Raw genomic sequence first — 20,924 nt, 5'->3', positions numbered from 1 at the left:
GTCAGGTTATTTTGCAGTACATGGAGTATAAGATGGCTTTGAATACAAGAAGTTACAGCAAGAGAAGTTAATGTTGCAGCTGGATGTTGAGATGAGTTTCGGCAGTTGGTGAGAAAAGACGAAGTTAAAACCATCAACAATGGTAAGAGCCAGGAGTTGCAGGTGAATGAATGTGGTGGACTGGTTTGTATTGTAGAGCATGGTGTTGGTGTTGCTGGCAACAAGAAGAAGTAGAGTTGATTTGGAGCAGCAGAAGGAGCCATTATGGCTGGGACTAGACTCGACTCGACTCAGCGTTTCATATCGGTGATTCAAGAAAATCCAACTCTACTCAGGAGGAAGGGTTTTCTGGACAGTTTGACCCTGCCACCTAAGCGTTAACAGCTGCTAACTGCCGTTAACCGTTTTTTGAATAAAACGGTTAAGGCAAGGGTACTTTAACAAATTTCAGAAAAATGGGGACATTTTTTTTTGGTGTAAAGTGAAAAATAGGGGTACTTTATCAAAAAGCCCTATAAAATTCCCTTTTATCCAAAAAAAAAAAAAAAAAAACACTAGGACTCTTCTTCAGTCAGCCTGTAGATACTATAAACTGGACTGGACAGGTGGCAACCATCGATACCCGAAGCAAGATAACATAAAGTAACGGCGCACACGGCATCACCGGTAAGGATGCGTCAAAGCTAAGCAAAGATAAGAGGATAACCTTTTTCCTATAAAACCGGGCAGAAGATAAAGCAGCAGGGGGGCTTTCGGGTGACGGCAGAAGAAGGGACAGGCTCCTGCTTCTTCTCTTTTTCTCTTCTTGCTATCTACTGCTCACAGGGCTTCAGTAATGGAGATCCTTCAAAGTAACCAACGAACATGAATAAACACCTCAAGCCTATTTACGTAGACACTCCGTTGTCGAACCACGTTAATTTCGTTTCATGATTTCGATCCATATTTGATGTTTACTTCTTCTTTTTTTGAAGCATGATATTTGGTGTTTACTGTTTGTTTTATCATTTCATTATTTGGTTGTGCTATCAATTAATGGTAGTAACACAGCCATGGCGTATCCAGCTCCAATAATTGATGAAGCCATCCCGGTATTTTAGATCATTGTTTCTTTTTCTGTTGATGACTTTGTCGAATTTGTACTTGAACTTGATGATTTGGTGGGATTGAATTTGTACTGTTTTTGGAAGACTAATTGAGATTGTTGTGTTCTTGCTTGAGTTTTTTGTAATGGGTTTCATGGTTTTGGTTAATGATGATGATGAATTGGTTTTCTTCTTTGGTTTAAGAATTTGAATCTCTTGGTAATCTTCTTTAGTGAGTTTCTTCTTCTTTGGTTTTTGAAGCTCTTGTTCTTTTGTAACAGATTTCAATGGTAGTTGACTCCAAGGAAAATCAATGTCTGTGCATTTTTTGTTGTTGTTCATACCTGGTGGACACTTTTACCTCGCTTTACTTCTTATCTAGAGTTCATAATATTTGGAATATCTTTGGGTATAATATGACTGTAAGATAACCAAGTATTTGAGTCTCCTTAGTTTTGTAAAGATTTTGATAAGTTAGCATCTGACTCTAGTCATTGGGTTGCACTTTGTCTGGTCATATCATTGTTGTGGCTTTATGTATTTTTTGGTGATGTCTATCTCAGTTAAAAGGTGAAAGATTTAGTACTAATATACTCATATTTTGTTTTTCTTATCTTAATTGAACAGCTGGTCTTCTCCGAAATACACCTAGGCCACTGAGGACCCTAATTGAGGAATGCTGCCATGATGAGCCTAACCAGCTACCGTGTTTCAGTGAGATAATTTGTCGATTGGTAGAGTTGGGTCGCCTGAGGCTGGCATTGACAAGACAAGTAACGCTCTAGCAGCTGCTTTTGCAGCTGTTGGGGTGGTCAAGACTTTGACCCAATGTTGACTAAACCCCTAAACAGAAAAGTGTGGTTTTCAGAGATAAACATTTATTGCTCGATGAAAATTTAGCATAATTGCGTAGACACAACAAAATCTAGTATCAAAGACTACCGATTTTTGGGGATCGATTGAAGAATTATTATCTTAGGAAAAAATAAAAATATATACCTAGCATTTATCATAAAATATTACTCTACTCAATTACAAGTGTACCCAAATTTATAATTATTTAGATGATAAATATTTAAAATTTTCGTAAGTATAAGTTCACATGGGTGAAAATAAGTCTTGCGGTTGTTGCCTGTAATTTTTAAAATCGTTATAACAGAAAATTATTATGTCTCATGTCGTGCCTTAATGCATGGGTTATTTCTATTAATATTACAGACTATAAACGGTATGACAAATTTACCAATGTACCAATGTTGCAGCGCACATGAATTATTGATGTGTTTAACTGCATGTTTAACCCGTTGCTTCAAAAGAGGAGGTCTAAACAATGCCTGCTCCATTCGATCCTTGTACACGCAACAAATTGATAGAGTACTTAGGGACACATTCTTATGAAAATGAGATAGGATTTGTCAAAATAAAGAGAAGAACATTCAGAAATGCCTGGACTAAATATGACAGACTTGGTTTAAATGGATTAAGTGAAGAATTCACATGATTATACTCGAGAAACTAAAAAAGACTTGTAAACAAGAAACTTGATGAAGCAATAAGACTCTGTTATAATGTGGGGGCAAGCTGACATGAAAATAGAGGAATTGATAACAAGGGAAACATGAAAGGAAAAAGAAACTCACTTAAAGATTGCAATGATATAGGCGTAGCAGAACCAAGAGCTGAAATGGCAACTCAGTGATGAAAAATGCCGATTGAGCAACAGGCATTTGTGTAACACATGTTTCAAACTGACAAAAGCAGAATGAACAGGATGCCCATAACAAGTGGTATTGGCTACAAGAACTCAAAATTGTAGTAAAGGAGTCAAGAAAGAGATTTGCTTTATGTACAATATAATTAAGAACTCTTCTAGCCCGACTGTATGTTAATCACCGATACATAGTATATTTAAAACTGGTAATACGTCCTATATATTCAATAGATTCGACTACTCTTTTTTATTATCGATAATAGATTCGACCACTGCGAATAATGGCTTACAAAGCAAACCAACCCAAAATGGCCAACTATGCTATCTAATAATTATCTCTGTGCTTCAGTAACATGAGCTAAGGAGCTAGCAATTTTGGAGACTAGTTGCAGAAGAATGAACATCTTTTGTTTCATTTGCGGTAGCAACAACAACTTTTTCCTCTTCAACCAATTGGGTCTCTTCTTCTATTCTCGGGCTCGAGGTCCCAGAGTTCATCCTCTGAACCTCATCTCTAGTATAAATGCAGATTTTGCGAACCATACTACAAAATTCCCTGTTTCACAAGAAGAATCATGGAAACATTCAGAACAATAACTAATAAGAGCAAATGGAACCAATTAAATGAAGCATATCTCATCAAAAAACAGGAGTACTTACTGCCACGGATCATCTCCAACAAGCATCATATCACCCTCATTGTCAGTATATACCACTTGCCAATTTTTGTTCGTAGCCATCAACCCACCATTAAAATCAAACATCTGATCTAACTCGGCAATTAGTTCATCGTAGCCATTGAACTTAGTGAGATCCACAGACCTCCCAAGAGCAATTCCCTGCATCTGAACCTACAAAAACCAAAAAAAATATAATGCTTTAGCTCTTCTATGGAGCTAGACTACATAGCTCATTATTACGAACATGTACAAGAGGAAAACCTTAGTGCAGCTCCTTGTTGTACCACCCTTATGGTTGCTCGGCACATTTTTAGGCTGCTGACAGGTTCGAGGAAGTTTTTCCTGCTGATCAGACTGTTGGTCAGGATGTGAAGCTTGTAAGTGCAACAATAGAGGGTGCATATGACCTCCTGCCTCGTTCATCTTATCTGAACTCAATTTTGGTGCCTCCAGTCCAACAGGACTGCTGAATAGTGAAATACCAAAAAGTTTGTAGTCGCTGTCGCCTTTGGCTCTAACAGACTCATATTGCTCGAGTACAGCAACCTTAGGTGTTACCTCTGTTGAATGTGGTGGATCCTCTGAGTCAGACTGTGGCAGTAAAGACATCAACCAGTTTCCTGGTTGTTGCTCAACTCTGGGACTTCGCATCTCGGGAAACCAACTCAAGCCTGTATATCTGGCACTCCCTGTCTGAGATTGTAGATTGCCATCTTGTGTAAGCACTTTCCTGCCGGATTCCATCACGTCTAGTGAAGAGCTCATTGGCTGTGAGCTGGGGAGCAAGTTAAACTGCCCTTCCTTGTCTTGAAAATGCTTCTTCAAAGGGTTAGCATTGCCCAGATTTCGGTCTACAAAACGAGGATGAAACCCATGATGAGAATCTTTGCTGCCAAGGAAACCAGACAAGAGATCCGTATATGGTGATTCATATTTCATTTGAGGTGATGAGATGTCTAACTGTATTCTTCTCTGAATTGTCTTCCCATCATCTGAAAGAAGATCACACACACACAGACACACACAAGAGGCTTAGCAATTAGCATCAATATCTGACTCCAGAAGTTCACCAAAAGTGCCACTCAAGGTTGAAAATATCCCAGACCTCGTAAGACCCTTGACAACCCATTTATCAGTGAAAGGTCTAGGGACTTCGGACAAACCCTAATGAACATGGATTCAGAGTGATTTACTCCCTCAAATGCTATTAGAGAATGAATGCACAATTAAGAGATGTTCTGCTGATCATTACCTTCTCTTGTTAGAACAGAGGAGTCGGGAGATGAGGGCACCATGTTTGTGCGCGGTCTCTTTGACCTGGGTACTGGAAGGGGATTCAATGCAGGGGGAGACAAGGCAGGTTCAACTTTCCATGGAGACACTCGTTCAGGACGAGGAACGGAAGAAGTTTCATCCCAGCGAACCTAAAAAATGAAACAGAACAAGTATCTTCAGTGCTAAAGTCTTTGTTACAATCAGAACAATAAGCCAAAAGACCAAAAGAATATTTAAATACTACCTTGAGGCATCTCCATTTTGATCCATTCCACCTGTTTGGATCAGCATCACCAGTTCCAACTATAGTGCCTGTAAACCTGTTGTGAATGAAAAATATATAAGCATTAGAAATACGGAAGATTGGTAGAAGTATGCTGTCATGCTGAAGATAAGTATATAGACAACAAAATATACCTTTGCTCTGGAGCTTCTTCTCCTTCGAATCTCATTTTGAACCTCATTCCAATCGAGTGGCTGTTCTTCACGGACTCCATATATTGACCATATGGAACAATAAACTCTTCGGGGCTTGTCCTGTAATAGAGATTGGAGGAATATCTTATATTAAGTATGTAAACACGAAAAGAAATGTAGAATGTACTTATTTCTTATTTCCCTAACTCAAATATAATTTAGGATAAATGTGTTATCCAAACTACAAACCTAGGTTTGTAATAGACAGTGAACATGGTTCCTGTCGAGACAGCATGCCATGCAGTTGCAAGAACACCAAGGTGCATGCTGTGGCTAGATATGACCGAAGACGAAATGTTACTCTGTTGTCGCATTGCACGGCGTACGCCAACACGAAGTTCCCCATTTTCACCTCTGGAAACACAACATTAGCTCTGTATCATATAGAGAAAACAAAGATGGTTTGAAGATAGGAAATTGAGGTCATCAACAAGATAAGATACCTTAGAAATATAAATGCATCCCCAGCAACAAGCCTTTTGGAGCTAACAAAGACACTCCAGCCACTTTGGAGTAGATGCCTTCTAGGTTGACCTGGCCATTTCATGATGATGATTAACAATGGAAAAGGAACCATGTTGAAAAGTAGAGACACCAGTTTCATCAATGCAAAATGCAATAATACACGGACCAAAATATCAGCTGTCAATAATCTTAAGATCAAATATATCCAACTGTATTGAAACCTAGCACAAACATAAATCCACTAATGGCTAATGGAATTCTGCAGCATTTATATATAGCTGATTCTGGCCATACAAACGAGTAGAGACTTTTTACCCCTAAAGATGTGGCGAAACCTCCATTCATTTCCATGCAAATCCTTAGCAATCAATTCTTGAGTAGGAGGTTGCCGGCTCATATCCTTTAAAAAATCGCAAAAAAAAAAATCAAAGGCCTCTCAAACAACAAATACTCATAAGAAGCAGCAACACAGTCACTATACTATCCTTACCAGTAGAGGTAGACATTCATCTGCATGCCGTCTCAAAACAGAAAACCCCCCATGTGTGCTTGTATCAGAAGCAGTCAAAGTCTTACAAAATGAATGCACAAGAGGGCGAGGAGAGGATTGCGGAACAGTTTCCTTCTCCATCAAATTTTCATCTTGCTGGTAGTGAAGAGAAACACATGACATAAAATTATTTTCCTAATTCAGAACAATCTTTCAACCAAAACCTAATTACAAAAGAGAGAATACTTACATTTCCCTCTGGCAACAAAGTCACTTGTGCAAATACCTCATCAGTATCTGCCTCAGCCTAAAGACACACCAAAGTCAAAAACTGAAAATCATCAGCACCAAGAAAGAAAACCCCCTAAAACCCTAAGTTCATATCATGAATTGAGATTTTACCTTCAGTTGTACATTGATTACGCGACAAAGGATCTTCGTTGGAAGATCATAAACCGGCATCTGCTGATCAGCTACTTGATTCGTCGACGCTTCAACCTAAATTTCATAATAAATCAGATCTTCCACTAATTTCTTATCAACAAATTACAAATCAAAGGAATTTTGAAGAAAAATTTAGCTAAGAATTTCGAAGTACAAAGTAATAACCTGTTCAATATGACCTTGAGGAAAATAGAAAACTAGGTCACCTTCACGAGGAACAGTAACTAACGGACCGGCACAAGCATGCCATAGCTCTGAGTACAGTGCATCTTCATCACAATCTGTAAAAAAAGAAAAAAAAAAAAAAACCATTAAAAAAAAATCAGTAAATCCTGAGAAATTTGAGAACAATACTAACCTAACTTTCTTTTACAAACATTTGTTGGAGGTTCTATAAGACTAGCACTGCCATTTCTAATAATTCCACCAACAACAACAACATCCTTAGGTTCAGTAGTACAATTTGCTGAAGAAAAACTCTCAACTCCAATATTATTATAATTTCCTTTACTAGAAACTTCAGGTGATGCCATTTTATGGTTTAACACAGATCTTCTTGTTCTCTTCTCATAATCAAACTGTTGAAAAATAATTGATGTTGATGAGATGAAATTTGTTTCTTCTTCTTAAGTGAACTATAATGATGGTGATGACAGTAATAAGTAATTGTGTGTTGTTGATTTAACAATTTTGATTTCTTCCTCCTCTCATCACTTGAGTTTCTCTTTCTCTGTAACTTTAGTTTCTCTTTCTCTTTATTTTCTTTTCTTCCTCCAAGTTGTGTGTGAGTGTCTGGTACAGGCAGGCTACTGCTGCTGGTGTCATAAAAACTGAGTACTACAAACTCTCTCTACAGTTATTATCATCTCCACAGTCCACACTGTTGAGAGTGTGTTTGTGGCCCATTCATGAATGTGTCCATGTATCCATGTAGTTTTTTACCCCCATAGTCATTCAAATTGCGGTCAAACTTCTGGCGGGCAGTTTTATTTTCCATTTCGTCTCAAGTCTGGACCCTGTGTAAATGCACATTTTATCCTGAACCACGTTTGGAGGATATTTCTAAAAATTTATGCCCGAAATGACGAAATAGAGATATTATGAAGTAATTTTCGTAGCACCTTATTAAAATATTTTTTGTTACGAAGTGCGCGGCGCAGGATGTGATCATACCAATGAACTCCAAAATGTTGAAGAAGCAGAATATAGGGGACTTCTTTCATGCTTTGAAGTCTGGGAAAGAGTTAGAGATACAATGGAGTACATGTTTTAAGATGGATGCATAACCGTCGATTAATGTGATTGATGGAGATATTTAGAAAGCTATGTCGGGAAATCATACTTTGATACAAGATATAAAAGCTATGCTAGTCACACATCCCCATGGATCTAGAAGAGTATCGATAAGAAAAATAAATAAGGCAACTGATAAAGTGGTTAAACATGCTAGGATTTACGGTTCTTAATAATAAATTTCCTTTGATATGCAAGAGTATCGATAAGAAAAATAAACAAGGCAAGTGATAAATTAGTTAAACATGCTAGGATTTACGGTTCTTAACAATAAATCTCCTTTTCGAGTTCTCCAAATTTTATTGCTAATGCAATATTGGAGAATATAGACAATGTTGGTTCTGTTAGTGTTTAATTAATAAAATCCTCTGCTTTTCAATAAAATAATATTGGAAGCCCATTATTAAATTTTTTTTGTTATGGCCATATTGTTCTTGAAGTCGGCATGGATAGAATTGAGTCGAAAATGTTGATTGTTGGTATTTTCACACAAGAAATTTAGTAAAATTGTTGGCATGGCATTCATTGATAAATAAATCCGGACTACAAATATGAAAATATAAATTGATAGACAATGCAACTGAGTAAGTATGGTATCCAAAAAATATAATACCACAATCGACATAGTATTCAACTAGAATATAATATCTACGGCAATAATGGACATGGCATTTATCATCCCATCACTGTCAATTGTTATTCTCTAACTGAAATCCCTATTCTACTTTTAATTTTAACCTATAAAATAGAGTTTAAATCAAACGGAGCACTAAAAAAACGGATAGGAATCACCTATCTACTCATCGGTGTAAAATATGATAAAGAAAATAAATCTTGGTTTACCGATTTTAGATTTGAAAAAATACCGCCAAAAAAGAGGGGATGAGGTGAGTGAAAATAATAATGATAGATTTTAGGTTTTGTTTTGAACATTTAACTAAGAGAAAAAAGATAAAATATTTAATTAAGAGAAAAAGATAAACGGTAATTTAGTATCTTCACAACTCAAAACCTTCCCTTATGACAAAACTCAACTCTATTTAACCATGAGCAGCCGCCAATATGTGGGGTACCCCAAATATGGGTTTTGTACTATAATCAGTCACTTTTATTTATTTTTTATTTTGACAATTCAACTGTAAATGAAAATTCAAGGTTACAATAAATTTAAGACTGAAAATAAGAGAATACGAAGGAACATATCGTACAACTACAAAATTGGGAAATCCGACAAGGAACAACGAAGGATTAACGGAATATAACAGATACAAATATGAAAAAAATCGGGCAGATCAGAGAAGTAATGTTTTTTCTCATATTTAAATTCCAACCATTTTGTTTGTTTTTTCAACTTTATAAATATGTGATGTGGAGTAGGAGTGATTTACTCAAATCTCTTATAGTTATTAATCAAGATTTCGTCGTTAAAATCTACCTTAATGAAGATTCCAATGAAGATCTCGTCGCCAGATAATTCAAAAATGAAGATCTGTCATCAAAGGCAAAAAATCTAACATCACTAGAGATCTAAAAACCTAACCAAGTAACCAAAAAAAAAAGCATTAGAACCAAGATAAACCTCTTGAAAATAAGAGATAAAACCACCAAAAAAATTGACAAATCTCGCCAAACGGTGAGAGAAAAACATGAAAAACCTAATTTAAAACAAGGAATAAGATAAAAACAAGTAAATACAATGAAATTCCGCTTATATCCGGCCCAAAAGGACCAAATCTGAGCAACATAGGTTGGCGGCAAAATTTTCATTTTTGCTCTTGTATAAGGAGCAAGAGAGCGGAGAAGGTGACTTCACATTATTTTATCCTTATAGCTTAAAAGTCTATAAAACGCGTGCATAATAACTCAACGAACATGTACTTACAAGCTATCAGATTTCACATACTTTTACTGATGGGGGTTTGTTCGTGATAACAAATTTAGCAGCTTGAAATAGCAAATTTGTTGTGCACTCATGTGAATGACTGCACTTGTTAGAAATTACGATGAAATAAAGAAAAATACCTGTGTAGATAAAATACCAAATATTTGGAATAAAGTTGTAAAAATAAAATACCAAATATTTGGAATAAAGTGGTAAAAATATAATGGTAATGAAAATTAACAATTTTGGATATATTAATCCAATCTAAAGTGAAACTAACAATTAAGTATTTGGTGAGGTTTATTTAGTAACTCTACATTGACTAGGATATTATCATGCAATGTACCGTGTTAAGATCCAGTGAAAGATAAGAATGATTATCAAGTAATATATGAGGATTAAAACGTTAAACACGTAAAATGTGATAACTAAACACAATTATCAATTTTAATGATCCAAGGACTATGATTTTATAAGCCCCTTGCCGACTGGCACAGAAAATGCAGCAACATTATTGTTAGAGCAATGCAGTTGAACTCACAAATTTTTCTATCTCAAGTTTGTTGTTAATATTAGATGATCAAAACTATACATTGATTTCTAGTTAATTAAGTCAAATCGCGAACCAGGTTAGAATTTGATAGTCGAGTATCAGACATCGCCCTCAAAGACTGAAGATCGATGAAGACATTTGAATAACTTATGTATCATGTATGTGAAGACTAAACCGTTCTATTTTACTCGTTATCTCATCATTATATTCGTTGAGACGATGTGGTATGACTTCTAGTAGATTTACAAAAAAGAAGTTTCGAGTCAAGCTTGTCTTGTTAAAAATCTCGAAATATGATTTTAGCAAAGATGTTCAACGATCCTTAACGATATTAGTTATGAACAATTTATTGTGTGAATTAATTTATGGATCAAATGAAAATTGCTCATACATCACGTGGGAATGTTTCAAACATCAAAAAAAAAGAGAAATTCAGAACTACTGATATTTTTACTCATGGTAGGTTAGCGAACCAGTTCGAAAACCATAGATATCTGAGTTTCATAAATACAAGAAGGTTGGCGAACTAGTTCGCAAACCATGAGTTCAGTTGGAACAATTAACAAACCTGGTTCACGAACCGTTGAGAACTGAATTCTTAAAGTTGGTATTATAGGCTAGCAGCTGGCAAACCCGGTTCATGATGAGTGCTAAAAAGTGCATATTTCTATATATTTTTCTTGGCATTTAACTCATCTTTTGTGCATTAATTCTACATTTTATCCCATATTCTGTATTTTCTTTGTTTTCAAGAATAAATATTTTTATTAATTAATTTTGCATTTTTAGGTTGTAAATAAAGTTTGGATGAATTGCGGAGCGAAAAGAGAAGAAAAGTAATGAAAAGTCGGGAGGAATTACACAAGGAAGCCGCGAAGAATGTCGTGCACAAGACCAAAAGGCTAGAAGTGGGCTTGAAGAGGAAGAATTGTTCTTAAAGAAGATATGGGCTTGGCATACCCAAGGCCCAAAACCCTTACTCAAACACATTTCCACTATCCATGCCCGTCTCGGATTTCAGCCGTCAGATCGAAGCATTTCAGCATCCTACGGTCGCTCCATCATCGCACATCAAACTCCGAAGACCCCGCTTTACATCGCAACTCCCATCTCCATCTTGGGTCGTCCGTTTTGCTACATCCCTTCATCCGACGGTCGCTCCACGCTTACCTCCGTATCGCCGTTGGATCCACCTACCATCTTCCCATCCATCGCTCCTTGTCACAGATCATCAAACCTCGCTGAACCCGCCTAACACCCAAGTATCGAACACCTATACCCATCGCCAAACACACCCTTCTCCCAAAACCATCGAATCCATCTTCTTCCCCTCTCCGTCTGCAGAACTCGTACGCCATCACCACCACCTGCTCCTTCTGCCACCACCACATCCACCACCAAAGCCATCATGGCTCCTACCAACTAAACCCATCCCCTATATCACGTCCTATATCCCTCTCAGCGACTAATTTCACCCATTTTCACACCTCTAATCCCTAGCTGTGGAGTTGGTGAAATAAGTTGATGAGATGGATGTAATTGAAGCATGGGAAGGAGCAAAAGACGTTGAGGAAGCATGGGTCGAGACTATTGGGAAGAAATCAGAGCTGTTAGGTGAGTAATTTCGATTCCTATTTCTCAACAGGAAACCCTAATTTTACAAATTGGGGATTCTTAGGAATTGATGATTACAACTAGAAATAGAGGCATGGGTGAGTGTTATTGAGTAGATTCAGTGACATTAGGTAGGATTATTTTGATTTAATTTTGATTTTCACCAAACCCTAATTTTGTAATTTGGGGGAAAACCCAAATTGGGTCTGTGGGTATAAATAGAAGGGACTGTTGTGTTGTGTAGGGTATGCCTGGATTAGCCAGAGCACCACCTTAGAGGCCTGGACTAGCCAGTGCTCTCTACTGTTACCTCTTGTTTAATTTCAAATTCAGTAATTTCAATTGTATTTGTTCACCATGTCTAGTATGTTTGAATTATCTTGTATGATGAATGTTAATGTTGTTTATATGTTGAGCATGAGCTAAATTGTTGCAGCTGAGGTTTAGATGAAACCTCAGTGCACTGTCTGATAGTGGAATGCTAGGTTAGAGCCTTAGTGCATTGTTTTGATTGAGTAATGGGAGAAATTAGTGCTCATAGCAAGCTAATTCTCTTTCCATTCCATTTGTATGCTTAGGATCATAAGTTGACCTTAGCTGTCACTTAGTTCCATTAGGAATTCAACCTAGAATTACATTGTCTGGATAGGTCACAAGGGTGGATTCAAGGCCTTAGCTTAACCCACAATTTGTTTTCACAGTCACTTGTAACTCTGAATCTGTTTTTCTTATTGCTTAGTTAAATTTTCCTTGCTGCTTTGTTTAGTTTTTGTGCAATTTACAGCTTGCTGTGCACTGAAATCAGTGCACTGTCCTCCCTGCCCTTGGCTAACAGCCTTGGTTTATTTGGCTTTGTTTCCTGTTAACTGCCACTGTTTTAGCTTAGGAAATCTTCAAACATACACCCAAGTCCCTGTGGAATGACCCGTATTTGCACACACATACTACAATCGACACCGTGCACTTGCGGTATAACCGCAGGCCCTGCCATCTTTATCTTTGCTCTTCATTTTATACACCAATCCGGGCCTGCCAAGTTTTTGGCGCCGCTGCCGGGGATTGGTGCTGTGTTTTTCTTGTAGTTTTATTAGCTATTTTTGCATTTCACTGCATAGCATTTGCATCTGCATCTGCTTCACTTCATTTGCTGTTGGACCTGCTGTTCTGAACCTGTTTTTCCTCTGCTGGGACGCCACCAAGGAAAAGAACCAAAGCCCAACTGGGTTTTTGCAACAATATCAGAGCAGCTGGGCTGTGCTTAAAAGGTAACCCATTTAAGAGAACCCGAATTGTGGGCTTCCAATTTTTAATTGTGGGCTTGTAATATTAAAGCCAATTTTTGGGCTTTTTATTTTCTGTTGGGTTTGTAATTAATTTTGGTGGGCTTGTTTGTTTAATTTGTGGGCTTGTTTAAATTCTTTCATTGGACTGGTATTTTGGACTCTGGGTTTAAACCCAGCTGAGCTTGTAACCGATTGTGGGCTTGTTTCCACTCAAGAGTGGACCTCGAAACCAAAGTTTTAAAACAAACGTCGGGCCTTAACCAACTGGGCCAAATTAAACTTTCAAAATTAAAACTTAGTGTTTCGTGGGCCGCAGCCTTCCTCCCATTCCATTAGAGGACCAACAGTGGGCTTGCTCCCAATTTCAAAAACCAAAAATTTCTCCCATAAAAACCAAAGTTTTCCAAATGTTTCCCTAAAAACCAAAATTTTTCTTTTTCCCATCAAAACCAAATGTCTCCCGACAAAACCAAATTTTTCCCAAAAAGTCCAATCCCATTAAAAACCAAATTTTCTTGTAGATAATGTGTTAGTTCAATTTCCTTTTGTATATATTTTGTGCTCATCCATTGTGACTCCTAATATGATGGATTTTTGCCTTGAATAATGGAGCTTTCGCCGTACAATCGGGTATTCTCTCTCCTTTTACTCTACTCATCATGTTCCTCTTCATATATTGTTTTATAATTCTTTCCATATTTTGAAACATTGAGGACAATGTTTAGTTTAGGTTTGGGGGTGAAAAGTAGATACCATGATAATATGCTATAATTGAAAACGAACTCCTTCTTCTTTTAAAAAAATCGAAAAAAATTCAAAAAAATTAAAAAAATGAAAAATCATAAAAATGGAGCTCATTTACCTTGAAATGTTGACTCTTGTGCAAATATGTAATTATTAGGAGTCTTAGTCTAGATATTTAGGCACCCTGATTCTAGCACAATTCACATAGTGATAAGAAATTTGCACGCGCACGATCTACCAATACATGTATGGCCTCGATCTTCAAGGTGTTTGATAGGAAGTCACGATTGCCAATCACTTTAGAATACTGAAAGAAACTTGACTAGCTTGTTCTTTGGTTGGTTGGGATAGAAGGTGGAGGTTACATTAAGAAAGACAACCATCGAATTTAACTGGGTGCATCAAAAAGGGCTACCTCTTGCAAAGTGTCATGTAATTTTGTGTTTCCTTTTGTCTTTGTATCAAAAGTGTTTCATTTTCTAAAAAAAAAAAAAAAAAAAAAAAAAAAAAAAAAAATCAAGTATTTATCAATTCCATCATCTCTTGTTCCAAAAATAAAAGAGAATAGTCAATGTAAATAAGAGTCATGTAAATAGTCATTTTGTTGTTTTATTGTAATAAGCAAGGAGGGTGTATGCCATTGATGTACAACGCGAGTAATTGTGAAATACCTCCAACTCATTCACAATTCTCGTAAAGTCCGGACAGCTAGCTAGATTTCGACTTCAGTTCTTAGCCTGAGAAACTATCTCTTGGTGATTAGTAGTCATAACTTCAGATCTTTCTTTACACATGTGTAGATACACTTTACACTCTTATCACATGTCTTTTTTTGTTATCAGTGCTAGGATTGTGCCTTCGATAGCTAGATTGACATCTCCATTTTGCTGTGAGCTAAACTGACTTGCACATGTCACATTTGATGGAATCTGAGCTTATATTTTGACCTAGAACTTTGTAGGTACGTTCTAAGCAAACCTTCACGAGACTTCAACTCGTCCACTAGGGACACTTAGTGGTTTAAAAGGCTTAGTGCATACGCTAAATGCATTCGAGAGACCAGCGACAGTGGTATAGTTAGGATTTCCTTAGTTTTGTTTTACTTGAGGACAAGTAAAATTCAGGTTTGGGGGTATTTGATGAGTGCTAAAAAGTGCATATTTCTATATATTTTTGTTGGCATTTAACTCATCTTTTGTGCATTAATTCTACATTTTATCCCATATTCTGCATTTTCATTGTTTTCAAGAATAAATATTTTTATTAATTAATTTTGTATTTTTAGGTAATAAATAAAGTTTGGATGACTTGAGCAGAAAAGTGGTGAAAAGCCGGGAAGAATTACGCAAGGAAACCGCGAAGAATATTGTGTGCAAGACCAAAGGCTAGAAAGTGGGCTTAATAAGGAAGAGATTTGTTCTTAAAGAAGAAGTGGGCTCAACATATCCCAAGCCCAAACTTATTTCCCAAAACTAAACCCATTTTCCAAGCCCAGAACTCCAAAACCCAAACCCATTCTTTTGTAGCCGTCAGATTGGATCCATCTCATCATCCAATGGTCGCTTCATCATCGTGCATCGAAGTCTGAAGCTCCTGCTAAACACTACAGCACCTAACTCCATCTGGAGCCGTCAGCTTAGTTGTATCTCGCAATCCAACGGTCTCTCCAAGCTTCATCCCATCGCGCCGTTCATTTAAATCCAAATCTGGTCATCCGATGATTTCCCTCTCGCTGTGAATCAAACTCGCTACACTTGCCTCACACCCTAGAACGAAGCACCTTTACCCAACCAAACACTTCCTACATCCCAAAACACTCGAGTCTTCTCCTCCCTCTCCGCCTGCTCTCACTGCCACCACCACCATACCCTGCCGCACCACCACCCTGTCATCGCCACTTCCTCCACTGTCACCAAACACCACCTACACGCCGTAGCTACCTCCCCTACCTCTATAGCCATCTAACTCATTGATTTTTCACCACTGAAACCCTAGGTGATAAATCAATAAATTAGGTGAGGCTATAAGACGCAACTAAAGACATGGAGAGGAGCAGAGAAGAGAGAATAGGCATGGGTCGACATCAATTCAGGGATTAGGTGAGTGGACTTTTCAATTCAAAAATTAGGGTTTGCAAGTTAGGGTTTTGAAATTTGGGGATATTTTGTAAAACTATAAAAGGCAACTGATGTGTAGAGAGAAGGGGATGCCTGGGTTAGCCAGTGTGTCACCCTAGAGCACTGGAATAGCCAGTGTCTCAAGGGATAGTGTTTAATTTTCAACTATTTTTATGTTTATTCCATTACTCTTATTCAGTTTCAATTCAGTTGCTGTTTTTGTGTTTCAATTCAGTTCATGTTTTTGTTTTATGTCTTCTGTGTTTGTTTATGTTCAGTTCAATGCTCTGTTTAGTAATTGTTTTGTTGTTGTTGCTGTTATGTGAGCTCTCATGTGTATTTGTATAGCTAGGCTGAGATGATGCCTTAAGTCACTGTTAGAGGTGGAATGTTAGGTTATAATTCTTGTAAATTGAGCTAATTGAGAAATGGAGGAATTTAGTGCTCATTAGCAAGCTTCTTCTCCTTCCATTCCATTTATGTATGCCCTGGAACATAGGCAGGCTTGAACCTTCACCTAGCTCCATTAGGGACAGGGATTTAACATAGAATTACACCATCTGGCTAGGTCACAAGGTGGATTCATAACCTAGTTGTGATGTTTACTGTTTTGTGTGAATGTTAGGCTAAAGCCTTTGAAGCATTGGATTGATTGAGCAGTGGGGAGAAACTAGTGCTCACTAGTGACTATGAGCAAACTGGTTCTCTTCCCACTCTAGTTGTATGCCTAGGCTCCCAACTTTGCCTTTCATTTTTTGTATCTTGTTCTTTCTTCACTCTTGGCCTTTCATAACTGTTTTGTTACTTCTTCACACCCCTGCCCTTGGCTTAGGCCTTGGTTCCATTGTTCTTTGTTTAGTTTCATTGTTATGTCACCTTCTCATAATACTTTGTGCTGTTTGATTTTGCCATTGTAAATTTGCATCCTTTTGCCACTGATGTTTGCTTCTTTCCCATGATCATTGTTAGTTTGTTGCACTGCCATTGTTAATCTCTTAGTTATTGTTCCCTATTCTTCCCTGTTCCTCATCTTTGTCTGTGTTCTATTTTATTCTCTTTCTTTTGCTATCTTTTGCTCTTCTAGTTTCTCTGTTTTGCTCCCCATTTGTCCATTGAAGCTCACTGTGGCCTAAGTGCATTGATCATTAAGAGCCCAGTCCAATTCACTGTGGACTCATTCAAAAGCCAAACTGATAGCTCTATTAAGCCCAGCTCACAGTTCACTTTCCAAGCTAAGGCCTGTCACTGTCAAGCACAGATCCTCATACAAGCCAACTGAGCCCAAAGCTCACTTCAACATTGAGCCCAAGTTCAGTTCATTGAAACCAAAGGCTAAAAGCCCAGGTTTGATCCCAAGGCCCAGTGCAATTCAAAAGACCAAAAGCCCATAAATTCACAGTCAATCCAAAAACCCACTAAGCCCAAAGCACAATTAGAAGCCCAATAGCAACTAGAACCCAAAATAGCTAAACACTACAAAACACCCCCAGTCTTTGTGGATCGACCCGTACTTGCACGAGCTACAACTGACGACCGTGCACTTGCGGTATTACTGTAGGCCCGCGTTTTCATTACGCTTAATTTTTACGCATCTCCGGGCCCACCAGTTCACACACCATGGTCAACTGAGTTTAGCATCCTTGTAAGGTTGGCAAACCGCTGTACAAACCGTACAAGCAAATTTTAGCAGATGCTAAAAGATTTATTTTTTACATATGTTTAGCATTGAAAGAAATGTCTCGAACACATCTAAAACCTCATTGATCACTCAAACACTTATGTGTTTGAACATAAATGAACATAAATTGTTTTTAGTTATTTGGCATACTTGTCAAACCGAACAGTCATTATACATGGTTCCATATAACAAGCCCATAGTGTATATTCTTCTTTTGTATTTTCAATACCTACAAGTGTTCGCTTGATTCCCAAGTTATGTTATCTTGAATTCTAAGCAACCACTGGTTTTTGAAAACTATAAATAAAGAGGCTCTGTCAACTGGGAAATTAAATATCTGACACTTTGTGTCCTAGGTTATTCTAGAGTCGTCTTCTATAGACTTAGGTTTCCTATGAGAAACATAATTGGGTCTACGACTAAAATATTTCCTTTGAGGATTCGTGAAATCAGTTCCTACTATCTTTACCTTGATAGTTCGTGTATCATGATCTTGCTTTTCTGTTATCGAGGTTTTCATAATCTCTTTCAGGAAAGATAGATAGTAATCACAAAGCTCTCTTAATCTCAGACTTTGTGATTCCTCAAGATAGAGATCTGAAAACTGATATTAATTGATCTTTTGAAGATTGCTTTTATGAGGTGGTTAGGGATCTGTGTTGCTCTTCGGGAGTCGTGAGTTATAGATTTATGAGGTTTGTTCGCTTTGCTTATTGGAAATAGATTATCTCACCTTGATCTTTGATATAAACGGAAATTAAATAAGCTTATCTGTTAGATGAAGATTGGTATCAAAAGTCTTCACTTCGGCTGAAGCAACTCTTAGGTTGTAAAGAAGTCACCTAAGGAAACCAATTGCGTAGAGCCTTGAGAGGTTCAAGATACATAGTGAGCGCAACTGTAACTGAATCACTTAAAGGGTGGATTCGATCTCAACTACATTATAGTTCGAAGTCTGATAGTATGCTAGTGTCTGTAGTGGCTTAATACAGTTTGATTTTCAAATTTGGACGAGTCCCGGGGCTTTTCTGTAGCTATGGTTTCCTCGTTAACAAAATTTTTGTGTGTGTGCTTTTACTTCTCCGCATCTTTTGAGTACTGTACAAGTTCATGCCCCTATCAAAAACGACAAAGTTGGTGGTGTACTTGGTACCCTTGCATTTTCAACTATTCCCACAATGATGCAACATTAAGCAAAGGAAAGTAATGTCATCGGCATACGTGAAATTGACAGCGCAATGTTGCATGTCTAAAAAATCACAGTTGGCCATGCTCAGGAAAAGGATTAAGAGCATTAAACAGGTCATGCAATGATATATGTGCTAGTCCAAGGCGTGACCAATGCCTGAACAGTTCAAGAAGGGTAATGGCATATCCCAAATATACAGTTGTAATCAATTTTAGATAAGTAAAGTACATGACATTTGGAGCAAGTCGTCCAACATTTTGGTACGGTTACTGGCGTGGATTTACTCCATCTTAAATGTCCTAAAAAGCATGGATCATGGTCTAGTCAGCTTTGATACATGATGTTTGTACCCAAAATTACTTTTAGGCACTAAACACAATATTTGATGATTATTGAAAATTAGGGTTAGGAATGAGACAAAGATTTAACGTGGTTCGGCAAGTGTTTCCTACATCCACAGAGGAATCCTGTATGAGAGATATTATATTGATATGAGGTTTAAAAAAATAGTGGTTAGCTAACCTAGGATTCCATATCTTTTTAGGGTTTAGGATACCTGTATTAATATAATTATATAACCCTAATCTGATATAAACTTGATATGCAAGCAACTTGGGCAAAAAGATTTCTGGAATCTTCTTTGAACAGGCTAGACAGGCCGGCCTGATTACGGGCTTTTTGTGTATTTTATACACGGTACAAACACATGGAAAAACTAGCACGACTTCAAAGTGGGGGTTATACGCAGTTGAAGGCTTTAGGTTTATGGCTGGATAAAGCGGCGAGTTGGGACAACTATAAAGCATTTTATAACTACATGATAAATACCCTAACCATCAACAAGGGTAGTCTAATTGTCTAGATTTAGAAAAGGAAAGGAAATTGAAATGCACCTTTAGGTGGTTGTACAAAATTAGTGCATATGCACGATTTTTGGTCATTGACCACCGTATAAATAGTGCAGAAGACATTATAAATCAGTAGGATAGGTATATCATTACGAATTGTTACTATTTATATGTACACCTAAAAATACCACTCCTTCCTTTTTTTCCTAAGAGTTGTGTAAACTTAAAATAGGTCATCTTTAGGCTGAGTCTAGTGGAGAAATTGTGCATTATGATGGCGACCCAAAACCGTGGTCTAAAACCAAAAAAGAAGAAGTTATTATTCTCTCTGTTCAAAAATAGGGGATATGGGCGGGGATCTAGAAATGGGGGAGAATTGAAACCTCGTGAGAAAACCTTTTTCTTCATTTTTATAATAAACAGAATCTAAAAATGTACCCACTTCGCATAATTAAAAATACTAAAAATTATAATATAAATATTTAATAGATATATAGTAGAACATTTTAAAAGGAATATAACATATTTTGGGCGATTATCCAATTATCCATTTCCTCCTCCACTAAACTCAGCCTTCGCAGGCGGAGGTAGTACAAAATTCTGTGTGAACATTTTGATGTTAATCAACGAGTCATTAGTGTGGCGAACTTCTAATGACATATGTCAAAAAAATAAAAAAATAAATATATATATAGTATTTGCCGGTAATGACCCGTATAATCGTAACCCGCGAATTAAAGGTGTGAGAGATTCCCTGCATCTGTGTCCACATATGACTTCCGATCGATTAACACAAAATTGGTTAAAAAGACCAAAATCAATAATTCCTGGGTGAAAAAGACATTTAGATTTTGATACTGTTTAAATGGACAAAAATGTAAAAATAGCCATGATGTAAATAGTTTCATCATACCTATTTTTAAATACTTTTTCTTATTTTTAATTTACATTAGGATGCATCCAGTTTCATCCTTACTATTTTTTAAATTTAAGTCAGGATGAATCCAGTTTCATCCTTGCTATTTTTTTGGTGTCCATTTCACTGATAATAATTTTTACTCGTTCATTTGAACCATGTTTTAAAAATATTTGGACA

The 20,924-nt window shown here is 37.1% G+C and overlaps 1 protein-coding gene and 1 long non-coding RNA gene across 2 annotated transcripts; one reads left to right on the top strand and one right to left on the bottom strand.

Moving 5' to 3' along the window:
- The first annotated feature begins 736 nt into the window (after positions 1-736).
- LOC113362762 lies at positions 737-2,261 on the top strand. Its single transcript, XR_003365815.1, has 2 exons — positions 737-1,091; positions 1,713-2,261. It is a non-coding gene; the product is annotated as an uncharacterized LOC113362762 (long non-coding RNA).
- Positions 2,262-2,875: 614 nt separating this feature from the next.
- On the bottom strand, positions 2,876-7,465 carry LOC113362761 (auxin response factor 2-like). The gene is made up of 14 exons (XM_026605252.1): positions 6,986-7,465; positions 6,793-6,908; positions 6,586-6,681; positions 6,434-6,490; positions 6,184-6,339; positions 6,009-6,093; positions 5,672-5,762; positions 5,418-5,582; positions 5,169-5,288; positions 4,996-5,071; positions 4,729-4,900; positions 3,738-4,468; positions 3,457-3,647; positions 2,876-3,352 (listed from the first exon to the last, which is right to left on the bottom strand). Exons 1-14 carry the CDS (start codon positions 7,158-7,160, stop codon positions 3,163-3,165), a joined length of 2,421 nt encoding a protein of 806 aa, XP_026461037.1. The 5' UTR covers positions 7,161-7,465; the 3' UTR covers positions 2,876-3,162.
- Between the last annotated feature and the right edge of the window lie 13,459 nt (positions 7,466-20,924).

Source organism: Papaver somniferum, chromosome 4 (genome assembly GCF_003573695.1).
Source record: "Papaver somniferum cultivar HN1 chromosome 4, ASM357369v1, whole genome shotgun sequence".
In the NCBI taxonomy this organism is placed as follows: domain Eukaryota; kingdom Viridiplantae; phylum Streptophyta; class Magnoliopsida; order Ranunculales; family Papaveraceae; genus Papaver; species Papaver somniferum.
This window is presented reverse-complemented; position numbering and strand designations above follow the sequence as displayed.